Raw genomic sequence first — 14,731 nt, forward strand, 5'->3', positions numbered from 1 at the left:
TGGGGAGTCTGATAGCAAAAGTGCCACATTCTCACCACTATATTGCAGGAGTCTCTTTTGTTGAGAGTAGGATGTGATTCAGTTAGTACACTTTTGTCATCTACAAATGATGAGCATTACTTGGAAAGATTTCTGACAAATAGTGTCCTTGAGTAGACAGTAGTATTTTTGATTGCTTGGAAGATTCATCTGCATGTTGGCCATGACTTGTTAGATGAAAATATTTGTTTAAAAAAATAAAGAAATGGAAGTCTAGTCCTCAAGGTCAGTTTGTGGGGAGACCAGAAGTTTGGCACTTAAGCAGCATGATGTTTCAATATATAAATTTTAAAGGTATTTTTTTGCTTCTTAAAGTCTGTGATGCACGTAAGGTTTATTTCCAGCAATGAAGCAAAAACATAGGAAGAAATATCTTTTGTAAAGTTTCTTTTTTATCTTCTGAGGATGAATGCAGTGCTTCTACAGTTTTCTGCTTAATCATATTCTCTTCCTCCTGTTTCCTCCAAGTGTGATACCTAGTTAGCAGATAAGATTTGGCTACAACGTAGAAAGAAGCTTACTTATAAAAATTCTCTTTTAATGTTGTTACTTTAAGAAGTGTTGTATCACTGTAGGAATGTTTCCTCACAAAATAGTCTTTTTTGTCGATGTTTCATATCCATTTTCCCCTAGGGTCTCTGCCATACTTTAAGAAAAGAGGCATGGAAATTTCTTTTGGGGTATTTTCCTTGGAATAGCACTAAAGAAGAGAGAGCAAATCTGCAAAAAAGGAAAACGTGAGTACAGTGGGGTTTTTGTTTCAAAATAAATGAAAAAGCTGCTTTTTTTCTTATAGTGTATAGTGATGTAGAAAGCTTTTTGGAAACTTGAAAGACAGCTGCTAAAGACTGTTGAATGCAAAGAAGTGTGTGAGACTTTCTTTAAAATGTTATACTAAAGTAAAAATATTATATAAAAAGGTTGTTGTTATCCCACTTATGCCAAAGAACAAACAAATGAATGAATGCTTAAAGAAAAAAGAAATTTAATAATTGAGCATGTTTTGGTTTCAAAATTATCTTTCTTCTTCAGGGATGAGTATTTCAGGATGAAACTGCAGTGGAAATCTGTCAGTGAGGAACAGGAAAAACGAAATTCAAGATTAAGAGATTACCGGAGTCTTATAGGTAAATTTAGATATAGAAACAGACCTAACTATACAAATTCCCACACTTTTTACAATTCAATATGAAGTTCAAAAAATGTAACCCTTTGAGTAACCTGTATGAAGAGGCACTAAAGACTAACATGTTGCTGTTTTCAGGGCTGTCTAAACTTTATTATATACTTAATACTAAAACTTTCTTAACCAGAGTAATTCAGAGCTTTACACATTAGTGTCACAGAATGGCTGGGTTTTTTAGCTTCCTTTACTTAATAACAAAAGGCTCTTTATTTTGTGTTATTTCATGATGTAATTTTACTGGGAATGTCATTAAAATAATGACATACAATAAGAATGTGAAAACATGTCTTTATATTTTAAAATTTCTTACAGGGATTTGTATATGTGCATTCTTACTTGTGGGGTTTTATACCTACTTTTTAAAATTCCATCAAGTTCTGCTGACTATTAGTTTGTATCCTCAGTTCTCTTTGGTATTGAGATTTGGGCACCAACGTTTAGGATTACTAAATAGTTATTTCAGGAGACAGGATAAGATTTTCATGTTATTCTGAGACATGGGCTAAACTTGTTTCAGCCAGTTATTCAGCAGTCAAGCTGAAGGGGTTGAGGAAGTCTAATCTTAGTAGATTAGTAAACTACCTGTTTAGAGAGTGTGTGTGTTAACAGGAAAAAAAATATTTGGAGTTCAGAAAAGGCTGAAGTTTTGTTTCCATTGAAGCAGTTCTGTTCCTTTTTAAGTGTTTGAAATGTAAATGACAATATTAGGCTTACATTGTAAAATAGATCCAAAACTACAAAATACCCCTTTTTATTAAAGTGCACTCAAAATTTTGCTTATTTCAATATGTCAATCTTGAATTTCACGTTAGTAAAGAGTATGCTGTGTGCTTGGTATGTTTGAGGCATTAAAACTGCCTGATGAAACAGGCAGTTTCAGCTCACTATGAGTTATAGGAACTTGTTAAACAGATTCTATAAACATGCTGTCATGAACTATCACAGTGTCTTTGAGCTGATCATGTGGTAACTTTCCTACTATGGCTTATGCTGCATCTCATAAGTATTCATAAATGGCATTGCGTAGCTAGCTCACATAAAATTGTTCTTAATCCCTGTAAGTGTAGAACACTTTCACTGAATTATAATCAGGAATTTTTCTATTAAAAAGTATTAACAAAAAAAAGGCAAAAAGCTTTAAAATCTGTTTATAAGCAAATCCTTTTATTCCAGACAGGAAGGATTTTCTTTCTTTAAAATACTCTTTATTTTGAAATGACATTCAGTTATGCAGTTGTCTTAAACACTTCAAAGCTTTGCAACAGTGTTTGAGGACAAAATCAGCAGCTTAAAAACACTCTGAATTAATTTGATGCTGGCTTTGTAGAACTTGTTTTGAAAATGCTTTTAAATCTGGACTGTTTTCTTAGAAAAAGATGTAAACAGGACAGATCGAACTAATAAATTCTACGAAGGTGAAGATAATCCAGGACTGATTTTACTTCATGATATTTTGATGACCTATTGCATGTATGACTTTGACTTAGGTAAGTTGTGTTCCTCTGAATGTAAAAGCCTTTTTAGATTCTGTTATATAGCTTTGCTTATGTTAAGGCCTGTTAATACAACTTAACTTGTATTGATTACAGTGCTTTTTGTAAATGTCAAGACTTATATTTTAATAATGTAGATAACTTTGTTTAATTTCTCATCCTGCTTCTTCCTCTATTCTATCCGATGCTTATCACAGGTATCTGAATTCATCAGCTGAGGTGGGATTGGGAATTAAGTGGCAGTTTGTCTTCATCATAGCCCTACTGTTGTTTTTTTCTAAAACTGAAGCGAGTTTGCTTTTCAGAGTTTTAAATGGGTTTGGGTCTTTGGAGCTTGAGTGTTATATCCATTTTTAAGACTGATATATCAATAGAAATGATAAACAAGCTGCCACTGCTGTAATTAAAGCTCAGCATGCTGAACCAGCTGTTTGTAAACATGGGTGTTCTTATGAATACTTTAAAAGCTGGTTCTTGAGGAGTACACTTAATGGTCTGTCAAAAATTACATTTTAGTGTACCCATCTGTTGCAGAAGGAAGAGCGTATAATGTCTTGCTTTAATCACAGTCTATACAAGATGTCTAAGTCTTGGCTTCTGTTAATTGTCTTGGAAGAGAAGGAGGGAAAAGATACTTCTAGCTGGTTCCCCTCTCCACCCCTGGCATGACATTTGGCTGTTGTATACTTCGGGGTTTCTTGGTATTCTGTCTCAGAAAAATGTTGGGATTCTAAAAGGCCACTTTGTGCCAGATTTTGAAGGCAAAAAGTAGAAACAAATCTTTAATTGCTAGTAAACTTGCTGCAGAGTGGTAGTACTTGTCAGTACTTTGTCCTTTTTGTCAAGTCTGTAGAGAGACTTGATCTTTGGCTTGAAAAAGAGGGGAAAACTAAAATGGATTGAGACTGTTTAAACATGTAGGTCTTTCACATGTCTTTCCACATTTCAACCTGCATTAACACGCAGTGACACAAGTGAAATTAAAGTACATTCACCACCCACTCTATTAAAAACATTGTTTAGATGGCTTAAATGTATGCAAGTGGATAAGTCTTCTGTTTTATAAACAAGCAAGAATAATGGAAATATAGTATATTTGATATTGTATCTGCCCCAGGCTTCTAAGCTCCTCAAGCGTTGGTACAATGCTGCTCTTAATCCTTCAACAGCAGCTGTAGAGAGGTCTGAATAATGCCACAAACTGCCAGATAGGGGAAGGGACAGAACAACTGTTAATACAACATTTTTCTGAATGAATTCCTCAAGTCTGTGTTAATGAAACTGGTTTTAATCTTTAAGAGACTTTTAAACTGTTTCGAACAGTTTTCTCTGCATTTATTTTTAATTGGCTATAGTATTAAACATATAGGGAAGAAAATTTTTTTCTTTTGACCTTTTAATTATTTACCTGTTTTCTGTTCTCTGTTCTATTTTTCTTCTCACACCTGCTCCATATTTTCAGTTGTTGACTCCAATCCTCTTTTCAGTTATTCAGTTGTAATTACATCTTTACAAAATGGAATCAGCCAAGCTTGAGTCTAACCAAGAAATGTCATGTTGAACTATCCACTAATGATAGACATACACATAAATCATGTTCTCCCTTACTTAGGGAGGTCAGTGGCAATAGGGCAGTAGATAAGCCGACTTGAGCATCAGTGGTAAGGTAGTTGAAAGAGTCAGGAAGAAGGGGAAAAATAAGCTTTAAAAATCCTTGTCCTCTATTCTTCTTAATTGGGCAATTAGTTGCTAACAAGGAAGCTGGAAGAAGCATTAAAAAGCTATAAAATTTTGAAAATGTTTTGTATACAACTAAAATTTTCTAGCTATGTGTAAAAGTTTTATGCTCTAAAAATGGGCATTTTCTTCTCCAGTTATATGTAAGCTTTTCTTATAAGGCATGTGAGTGCTTTTTAGGGCACGTGAACTTCATTTACCATTTCTGGGCACAGAAACCTAAAGGCACTTCCTTGAATCAGGTCTGGATATGGGTTTCTTTCATGCTTCTCACAAGCAATACTTCACTAATAATCCCCTTCCTCAGCCTGATAAGTAGTAGTCTTTGTTGTTGTTGGCTGCTTGGTTACATAGATGGTCTTAGGCTTTGGTGTATTTAAAATACCATCCAAGCAGAACAGTTCCTACTTCCCTAAATACAGGAATCCTTAAAGCATATTCAGTGCCAGAAAAAAGAACTGTGAAGTGTGAAATTTTCTTCATAAAAGCTATTGCACCATATGTTTTTCTGTGATTGAAACTCAACATGTCATCTGCACATCTATTTGGAAAGAAAATCTTCAGTTGCAGAGAAAAAAAGTGGCAAGATATAAAAAGATTTTAAATGTATGAAAAAGCAACCAATTACAGATGGAGAGGAGAATAAATACGAGTCTGTGATGGTGCAAGGTATATATTTAATCTTAAAAATATCAATATATGCTTCTAAGCTCTAAATTGGAACTTTTAAACTAAAAATCTATTCTGGTGTCAGCTCAGTTTGTACATATTTTAACAACTACAAAACCAATGTGTGTGTTTCATATTCTCTTTAGATTGGCAGAAACTGCTGCTAAATCTTGTTAGATCTGCTGGATGTTGGTGGTTATTAATACAAAAATGTCTTTACTGGTGGTTGAGTTGGAAAATTATAGTATCTGTACAAACTTGGAATGCAAACATTCATTTCATTCATTCAACACACTTGAAAAATTACTGTTTAACTACTGAGTTTAACTAAATTCCTATTTGCCTTTTTTTTTCTTTTTCTCCATCAAGGTTATGTCCAGGGTATGAGCGACTTGCTTTCACCTGTCTTGTATGTTATGGAGAATGAAGTAGATGCCTTTTGGTGCTTTGTATCATACATGGATCAAATGGTAAAATAAGGCTTTTTTAGCCCACATAAACAGACAAGCTATGGATAACACTTGGGGTTAATTTTATTTTATAAATGTCATTGCTTTTTTTTAAAATTCTTTTAAAGCAGTCATCTTATGTTTGCAGTCAATGTTTTTTTTCTGATTGACACAGGTTATGGTGGGTTTGTGATACTATTACTGTGCAATACAGACAAATTTGGCTCCTTGGAAATTACAAAGTAACTCAGAGCCATCACAGCCAAATTTGAATTAATCAGGAGTCCTCTAGCAGGATTTTGTTCAGGATAATGGTTCCTGTCATACTTACCTTTTGGCATTTGTTAAATGCAATTTAGAATTTTCACAAACTGAAGCTATTATAGATTGTGCATGTGGTGAAACAATGTGACTGGTATGAGAGAAAAAAGTTGTCTCTGGTTTGAGTGCTGTGGTGCTGCTTGGAGGTACAGAGCACAGGCTGATTTAAAATACCATTTATTACATACAAAAGTGTTATCGAAGAGACACAGTACACTGCTTTCATTAAACCTTTCAGTAAAAGGCAGAGACTTAATTAGATAGAAGTGCATTTAAATATCTGTATGTTAAATACCTAAAGGATAAGAACCACTGTTGCAATAACAAAACTCTTTTTTTTAAATTAAAAATAGCTGTAAATCTCAAAATTATCATTGAGTTAATAAAAATAAAAATGACATTGCTAATATTTTATTCCATCCAGCATCAGAATTTTGAAGAACAGATGCAGGGTATGAAGACACAACTAATTCAACTGAGTACTTTGCTTCGTTTACTAGACAGTGGATTTTGCAGTTATTTAGGTAGGTGTATTATTCATGCACTAAAACAACTTACTGCATTCTATGTGCATTGATATCCTTACCAGTCTTTAAACATAATTCCAATAGTAATATTATATGAATACAGGACCTGTAAATTAGTAATGCCTAAAATATTTCAGTAATTGCTCCATGCCTATTGAAAAACAGGGTCATCTTGTTAATGATTTTAAAAATATGCCATCCTCCAGCAAATATCTTTGATTATGAAAAGGGGCTACCATCTTAAAAATCAGTGGTATGATTGTGTACCTGTAAAGTGTGTGGTGGTTTTGTTGTTTTTTTTTTTTCCCCCTGTTGTCTTAATCAAATTTGGTGTTTATGAAATGTAACACTCTTTCCTAGAATCTCAAGACTCAGGCTACCTTTATTTTTGCTTCCGATGGCTTCTTATCAGATTTAAAAGGGAATTTAGCTTTCAAGATATTCTTCGACTCTGGGAGGTAAGAAGGTATTTCATCACACAAACTCCAGCAGTCTTTGGACTTTAGAACAAAAAGCATGGATCATTCTGCAAAGTGATTAATACTCTAACAGATTTTTTTTAAACTGATTCAGTGCAATGAGGTGAGGACATATTAGCATACATTATGTCTTTTTAGCCAAAACAACAACTTGGGAAGTTAATGAAAAAATACTTACAAGAGCTGGTGGGGATAAATTGGCTTTTTCAGAAAGGTTTGGGCAGGATCCTTCAGGTGAGGCTCTTAAGTGAAAGTAGTAAGTGGAGAGTATCAGTTAACTTTTAATGGAAAACAGCTTATACTAGAAGAAATAGCATTTGTGTGTGTCTCTGATTAGTTCCTTGATATTGGTAGTACTTTATAGATTAAGTGGAATGAAGCACTGGCAGGGTAGTTTTTGTGTTAGTCAAAACCATAAAGAGGATGATGTCAGAAGATCCAGTTAATCTTGATGATAAGGCCTCATGATGCCAAATAACATAATGTAAAACATCAAAATGTGGAAGTTCTGATAATTCCAGGTTAATGAGATCTTTTTTGATTTAGGTGATCTTGGGATCAGATGGAGTAATTAAGATGAACTAACAGTTTTGTTGAACATTCTTTAATTCTTTGTTCCCAGAAAATTGAGAAGTGTGTCAACAGTACAGATTTATTGTCTAACATGCATTTAACAAGAGCACAGTATCTACTGAAAACTCCCAAACAAGAGAATAAATGTTCAGATGAATGGAAGGATTATTTTCTAGGACATAACATCTCATAGAGTTGTGCTGGGGAACAGAAGGGTAATGAAAAGAACAGGACTGAGATGCATAAAATTTGTACTATAATGAAAAATAATGTTGTTTCTGGTATAATGAAAAATAATGTTGATGCTTTTATTCACTTTTTCCACTAATGAAGAAGTCACATAAAGAGGAGGACCAGTATTTAAAATGGTCTAAAGTAAATCTTTTTTAGCTTTTTATCATCAGTGGGTGGAATTTACTATCATAGAGTATTGAGGTGGTATTTTAACTGAAGAGGACTAAAAAGTTTATGAATAACATTCATAAATAAGGGAACCAAAATGTACAAAACCAAAAGAAATCTCTTATTCCAAGGGATAAAATGATAATGATTTTGGGGAAAAAAATTAACCCATCATCTCGTTTCCCTCCCCCCTCACTGTTGTCTTCTCAGTATTTTTTTTAAAGACTAATTTTTCTTTTTAAATTGACAACACAGTATTTTTATTTATAGCTTATAGTCCCAGGCTAGCATGTTTTTATCACCTCTGCCTTAATGCATGTATATGTGTGCATACAGAAAAGAAACACTATATTTCTAACTCTTAAGTATTTTTTTTCTGTCTTAGGAGGATGATGGGAACCTATTGAAATATGATAGTCTTGTAGGTTCCTTCTAGCACATAGTAATGTATGTTTACTACAAGTATTCAGTTTCTTTGCTAGGAGATATGGAATGGGAAAGGGGGTGTCTTGTTTTCCTTTTTAAAACAAACTAATTAAGGCATTATGTTGATGTTTTTATGTGAAAGCTTCTGTCACTTTGTCATAGTTGGAAGTCCAGCTTACAACAGGTTTTTTTTCCTGTTCATAGCTATGCAGCTTCATTGGTGTCAGTGGAGTGTGTATGTGGGATTTACAAAGGCAAGCTATAGGCACAGGAGACCATTTTCCGCATTGTAATCAGAGAGAAATTAACTGGTTTTAGGCTATTTCAATCTGAGCAAAATTCATGTGCTGTTTTGTAATAGCACATGAGTTGAGGGAACCCATTTGAAGGTGATGTTACCCTGTGACCTACTCACTTGCAGAGGATAGAATGGGAAGAAGGGGAGGTACCATCTGAGATTCTAGTCCCAAGTTCCAGGAGTTCTGGGGCTTTTTCTGTCTAATCTATGATTTCAGGGTGTTCTTTTGGACCTCCATTTCTGTCTTCTGAGTTGCCTGAACCACTAAGGTAGCATCAGATACTTTTTTGCTGTTCCTGTTGGCTTCATGACTTCCAGTGTTTTATCTCAAAAAAAGGAGTGAACCAGTCTAGTGAACAATCTTCTTATTAGACATTCACCTTAGAGATGGGAGATACCAGTCCCCATCAGCTGGAGTAGAAGCTAAAACCAAGCCCTCCCACTTACTGAGCAAGAGCCATAATAATCAGATTGTGGTAGAAAATGTGGGTGGTTATGTCATCGCTACATGGTGTAGCAGGCTGTGCTAGGCAGTGCACGCCACTGGAGGGGTGGCATTCCACTTTGTGGATAAATTGAGACGTGTTGTGTGATTGCAGTTATTTGCAATGCTATATGCAACACCTTTTTACAGAAAAACGAATGCAGGTTCTGCTCTGTCTGTGGGTGGGATTATTTGCAGTACACTTTAGCAGTGTCTCTCAAGCTTAGCCCAGATAGACAGCATACTGAGCCACTGCTTAGATGTCCCAAAATTGAGAGCAGCTCAGTCCCTCCTTCACACTGGAGGGACAGACAATATTACCTGGTAATTCCAGGAAGTTCTTAATATTTCCTTTGTGCAGTGAGCTGCTTCATTCTCAAGATGGTGCAGGATGACTGGGTAGAAAAAGAAGAATCCCAAAAGAAAAATTCTGTAACAAAACTACACAGCTAGCTCACACTTACCTCCAGTGTTATGCTAGTACAACTCGCATTGTATAAAACCAGGATGTCCTAGTGATAAATTACTTTACATATATGCTGGTATTTGTTACGAATATTCATGGATGCTGAGGTAGTGCTAGAACAAGGGAGTCCTTACTTGCATAGCTTTATCAGAAAGAAATAGGAGGAAAAGAGTTACCGCACTTCAGTGGTATATTTTTATATTCTTAATTTAAATGCTGTTTTTTTCATCCTTTTCCAAGCGCTTTGTGATGCTGCTGTTACGCATTTACATAAGCTTAAGTGCATTCTCTGCTCCAAACTTTGAAAGGTGTATAAAAAATGGTAGCAAAAAGTATGGAATTTTTTGCAGCTGGAATTAGCAGCTGGTGACAGCTGCTAATTTTCCTCAGAGAGGAGAGAATGTCTGTAAATGTCCTTGTTAGTATTTTTGGGTTTTTTCCACTCTTGAATCTGGATCCAGCTTCCACTGAATTTACACCTTGAAGCAAATACTTCTTAAAGGAGATATTCCAGTAGGATAGCATTAAATTGTAGATATGAAAGTTAAATATTTTGTTAATGTCTATAGATCTGTATAGCGGTTACCTTTCTATATTTTGGTTTGATTTTCCTCCATATCCTGCATTGTCGTGTTTCCATCATCTATGTTCTGGTTTAGACTTAATGCCAAGAGGCAGCCTGTTGTCTGATATGCTTCATTAGTGATTGTTGTAGATGATTCATGGTATGTGTACCATGAGAATTTGAGTGTACTGGAAATGTGTAGGAAGTAATTTGCTCTCTGTGTGCAAACTTGATGTTGAACCAAATCCATGTACAGCTGTCAATATTTCCTTCTTATGAAGTAGGAGTAAAAAAAAATGAAAAACCAATAGTGTGTAGACAGACTGTATTTGGTAGACTATAGGTGTTTTTATGATTGTTATTGTCTATCAGCCTATTTACATCCCAGCCCTTCTCCTGGAGTGAGAGCGTGCTTTAACAGAATATTGAATACTTGAAAAAGAAATCAAATTTAATTCTGGACTTAGTGAATTGAATATTAATTGAAACATTCAAGATTAATTGCACTCTATTTTGGGTGAACTTGGTTTGGATACATTTCAGACTTATGCAATTCTGTTTACAGGCTACATGTATTTGTGATAAGAGTTCAAGTATAAGTAAGCTCTTGTTGAGATTTAAGGCTGTGTTCTGTCAATAATGAAGCAAGAAAACTTTAACTAGTAAAGTAAGACTGAGTCTTCATGAGCCTGCTTTTTTTACCTGCCTTTTTTTGAGAGTAAATCCATTGACTTAAATCCCTTTGAGTAATTTATGCAAACAGGTTTTTTGTTTCCTTCCTTTTTTTTGTTGTCAAAACTGTTCTCCAGCTTTCTCTGACCACAACACACATTCTCTTCAAATACTTTTTTTAAGATTTGACTCTCATGAATGTGCTAAAATAGGGTATTAATACTGAGGTTGCATTTCAGTCCCAGTGAACTTGAGAGTGATTATCTGTGGCCTCTGTGGGACCAAAAGCTAATGTGTCTCCAGTCAGAAAGTAACACACACCCACCCCCAACACTTGCGTGTACATGTATTTGGGCTTTTGTAGCGAGGGGATTGGGAAGAGCTTTAGCACCTTTCTTATAACTGTTAGAACCTTTTGGAGGCATTACTGAGCATGACACACTTCTAACCAATTCACACTTAAGGCAGACACACTAAGCCACACAAATAATTTGTTAGTTTTAATTACTTCTGTGTAGTTAGTAATTTTGAGTAGGAGAATTTCACATGAGCTGAGGCAGAACACACACATTGACAAGACCACAAGCTCAGGCAGCTTAATAGCATTATAGTGGACAACCTGGTAGACACAGAAGTCTTCAAGAACCAGATAAGCATTTGGTGACTCAGACTTGCAGTTGTTGCTAATTGGCCAAAAGAAAAATTTCAAATAATTTTACAAATACTTAGTTGCCTTCAAAAATACCTTATTGTTAGTTAAGCCATTCAGCTTGAGGGCTTACTTATTTTCCAAGAACTGTTCTTCTTTTCAGAGGAAAAGCATAAGCATTTCAAAAGTGGTTTTCATATTTTAACAGGTCATGTGGACAGAATTGCCTTGCCAGAATTTTCATCTTCTCCTTTGTTGTGCTATCTTAGAATCTGAAAAACAGCAAATAATGGACAAGCACTATGGCTTTAATGAAATATTAAAGGTACTGATTTCTTTTGCATTATTTAAATATTAATTAATTTTTTTGAGTTAATGCAATATGTTCGTATTTCATGTCGGGGGGAGGGAAAGGTGCATACTATCTTCTGAAGGGTTAAATGTGAACTGAATGTCTATCCTCCATGCTTTCAAAATGGTTTATTTGATGTCTGTGTCAGTGATAAGATCATTGATAAGATGGAAAATAGTTCTCCCCTTCAGACTACTGCTTAGTATGTTTAATCTTAATTTTTGCTGCTTCTTCTATAATCTTACTTGTTATCTCATTGAAAATGTGAGCTGGGGGATACCTAGGAGGGCTAGATAGTTTGTCACGTTTAGAAGTACCATGGATTCTTCTTGTAGATCTTGGATACTGGTGGAAGCCAGCTGTTGCATACTACATCTTTCAATACCCATTTGTCAAAGCAAATAGAGTATGTTTAGCATTTCATAGCTTAAGGGGCAAGCTTATAAGGTGGTACTTATTAGCAGTGCAGTACAGTATTAGTGTATTTTACAATAAAGCATATTTACCATTTATCCCACTTACTATTCTTTGTGAATATATTTTTAGCATATCAATGAACTGTCTATGAAAATTGATGTGGAATGTATACTCTGCAAAGCAGAAGCAATTTCTATGCAGATGATGAATTGTAAGGTAAAGATATTTTGAATATATCTACTGTGAGCATTTATAGACAGTAAAAGTATGTAGTTAGCTGTAAGTGTACATGTATGACTTGTGAAATAACTAAATGCCTGGGTATGATAAAGGATGTGCTGTATCCATACAGCACCTATATTCTAAAAGTCTGTAAGCAAGAGTGATTCATTTTATAGGGTAATATTATTCACTGGGGGAAAGCTGGATTGTGCCTTTTTGTTGTGATTTCTTAACTCTTACTAGATGACCTCAGTATGAGTAATTTGGTGTTCAGTGTGTTCGAGAAAAATGAGGTGAAAGGTGCATTACACTGAAAGCATACCGGACTTATTAGGCAGAAACTAATGGTGCACTCAATAAAACTAATTTCAATAACATGAAGTGTAATTATAACAGTTGTTTAGACTTTTATTTTTGTAATGAAGATTATATTGTTAATCGGGAATTGATTCCTGAGCCTGTCCCCTTTGCTGTCTTCAAAAAGCAGATACAGAAAATGGTAACTTTAATGGAACGAATGCTGAGAGAGATGCTTTCAGTACAGCTAAATTCAGATGAATGACTAGTTATTGGGGATAGGTGATGGACCGGGGGGATCTTGTTGTTAACTTTTTTCATTTAACTACAGTGATTTTAAATATTCTCTCCCCTCCCCCTCCTTTCTAGGAATTGCCTCAAGCGGTTAGTGAGATCCTGGGGATAGAAAGCAGTTCTGTAACACCAGATTCAGATAATGGCGAGGATGAAAGTGGAGCTGTGTTGAGTTGTCCGACATCATTATATCAGAGTATCTCAACACCTGTAATTGCTGCCAATGGAACAAGAGACAGCACTCAGCAGATGTCTGAGACGCAGAGCCTGACACCTGCGTAATTACAGTTGGTTAAACTGAAGAAAGACTTTTACTGAGCACGTTTTTTTCAAGCACTTGAGAGATGGGTATTTAAATTTGGTGTTGATTAAGCTTTAAGGTTGGAAAGAAAATCTGTACTGTAATGCTCTTGCATTAAAGCTTTACAACATGACTCAACTTAACTATTTTTGTAGTTTCTTCTACCAAAATAGCCTTTCGTTTTCAATAACATTCCTTAATATTTTTGTAGCCAAGTGCATTTTCTTTCTGCTGGTGAACTGGAAGTGGATGGTGATTAAGAATGAATTTGAAAATTCTGCATTTGCTGAGCTTTCACACCTATTGATCTAAGACAGTGTGAGCTCTTTGATTTGAGCAGATTCACAATAGGCCAGCTGAAGCTGCTGTACAAAATTTTCAAGCTGAAGAGATGCTGATGTGTTAAAGGAGGATCGTTTTGTAAATGAATGGGTTTTCCCTATCTCAGATGTTTACAAAAATACTTCTAAGTATTTGTTGCTGGTTGAATGTAGAGTTGAAATGGACATTTATACTTACACAGTTTAATGTCCAAATACTGAATTTTGTGTAATTGGGAGTGGATGAACAGTATATTTTTACATTAACATATCTTCACTTTATATATGCATATATATATATTTACACACATACACACACTATATACACAAATGTTTGTGAATACTAAAAAGGATAGTAATATTTTCAATATCTGAATAAACTTGACTGTTCATTCATATGAATCAGTTTGACCAAATTAATGCACAGCTCCAACCTGGGCTCTTTTCAAAACTTTTCTAACTGAAGGTAACTTTCATGTAAATACATTCAGTCCTACACTTGATGTAACTTTGCAGTTGATTTCTTGCAAACTTTACTAATGTTTATCTTTGCTAATATATTAACTGATCAATGAACTACTTACACTGTTTTTATGGCAAAATTATTTGGAGAATTAATAAGCAGGTTAAAAAAAAACACCACAAACCAAAATAGTAATCACAATTAACATTAATGCATTTTTCTGTATATGCAAAAGGCAGTGTGAGTTTATTCCATGCCATGCTGATGTCCTTTGATGTTATGTGAAATTTAACATGACTGATTCAGTGTATTCATTATTTGGTAACTATTGTACATATATAAAATAAAAATCAAAGCTGATTTAGTGTTTTTAATTAAATCATATTTAGAGAAAAAAATCTAGTTGTCTGGTTGTTGATATAAGAACATGAGATAGAGGGGGTAACTAACAACGGTTAGGCCATTGATGATATATATTTTGTGAGTAATGAAGAGCAGTGGGAATATCTGTTTATTACCAAGTGGAACATGCCTCTCATCTCTAGGCAGTTGATGTGTGGGATATGGCGGAGCTTTCTTTTCTTCTGGAGCAGTTTACTTTTACAAATGTTATTTGTGCCATCTAAAGCA

At 34.7% G+C, this 14,731-nt stretch overlaps 1 protein-coding gene across 2 annotated transcripts in view; it reads left to right on the plus strand.

The window, feature by feature from the left end:
• Nucleotides 1-14,499, plus strand: part of TBC1D15 (TBC1 domain family member 15) — a 36,917-nt gene extending 22,418 nt beyond the window's left edge. For both annotated transcript variants that reach the window (XM_072863652.1, XM_072863660.1), the window contains exons 9-17: nt 673-776; nt 1,072-1,166; nt 2,596-2,712; nt 5,494-5,594; nt 6,319-6,418; nt 6,782-6,879; nt 11,644-11,760; nt 12,334-12,420; nt 13,093-14,499. In XM_072863652.1, coding sequence (XP_072719753.1) covers nt 673-776; nt 1,072-1,166; nt 2,596-2,712; nt 5,494-5,594; nt 6,319-6,418; nt 6,782-6,879; nt 11,644-11,760; nt 12,334-12,420; nt 13,093-13,299 — 1,026 coding nt within the window. In that variant the 3' untranslated portion in view covers nt 13,300-14,499. The remainder of the gene's footprint in view (nt 1-672; nt 777-1,071; nt 1,167-2,595; nt 2,713-5,493; nt 5,595-6,318; nt 6,419-6,781; nt 6,880-11,643; nt 11,761-12,333; nt 12,421-13,092) is intronic.
• The last annotated feature ends 232 nt before the right edge of the window (nt 14,500-14,731 follow it).

This window comes from Ciconia boyciana, chromosome 1 (genome assembly GCF_034638445.1).
Source record: "Ciconia boyciana chromosome 1, ASM3463844v1, whole genome shotgun sequence".
Classification (NCBI taxonomy): domain Eukaryota; kingdom Metazoa; phylum Chordata; class Aves; order Ciconiiformes; family Ciconiidae; genus Ciconia; species Ciconia boyciana.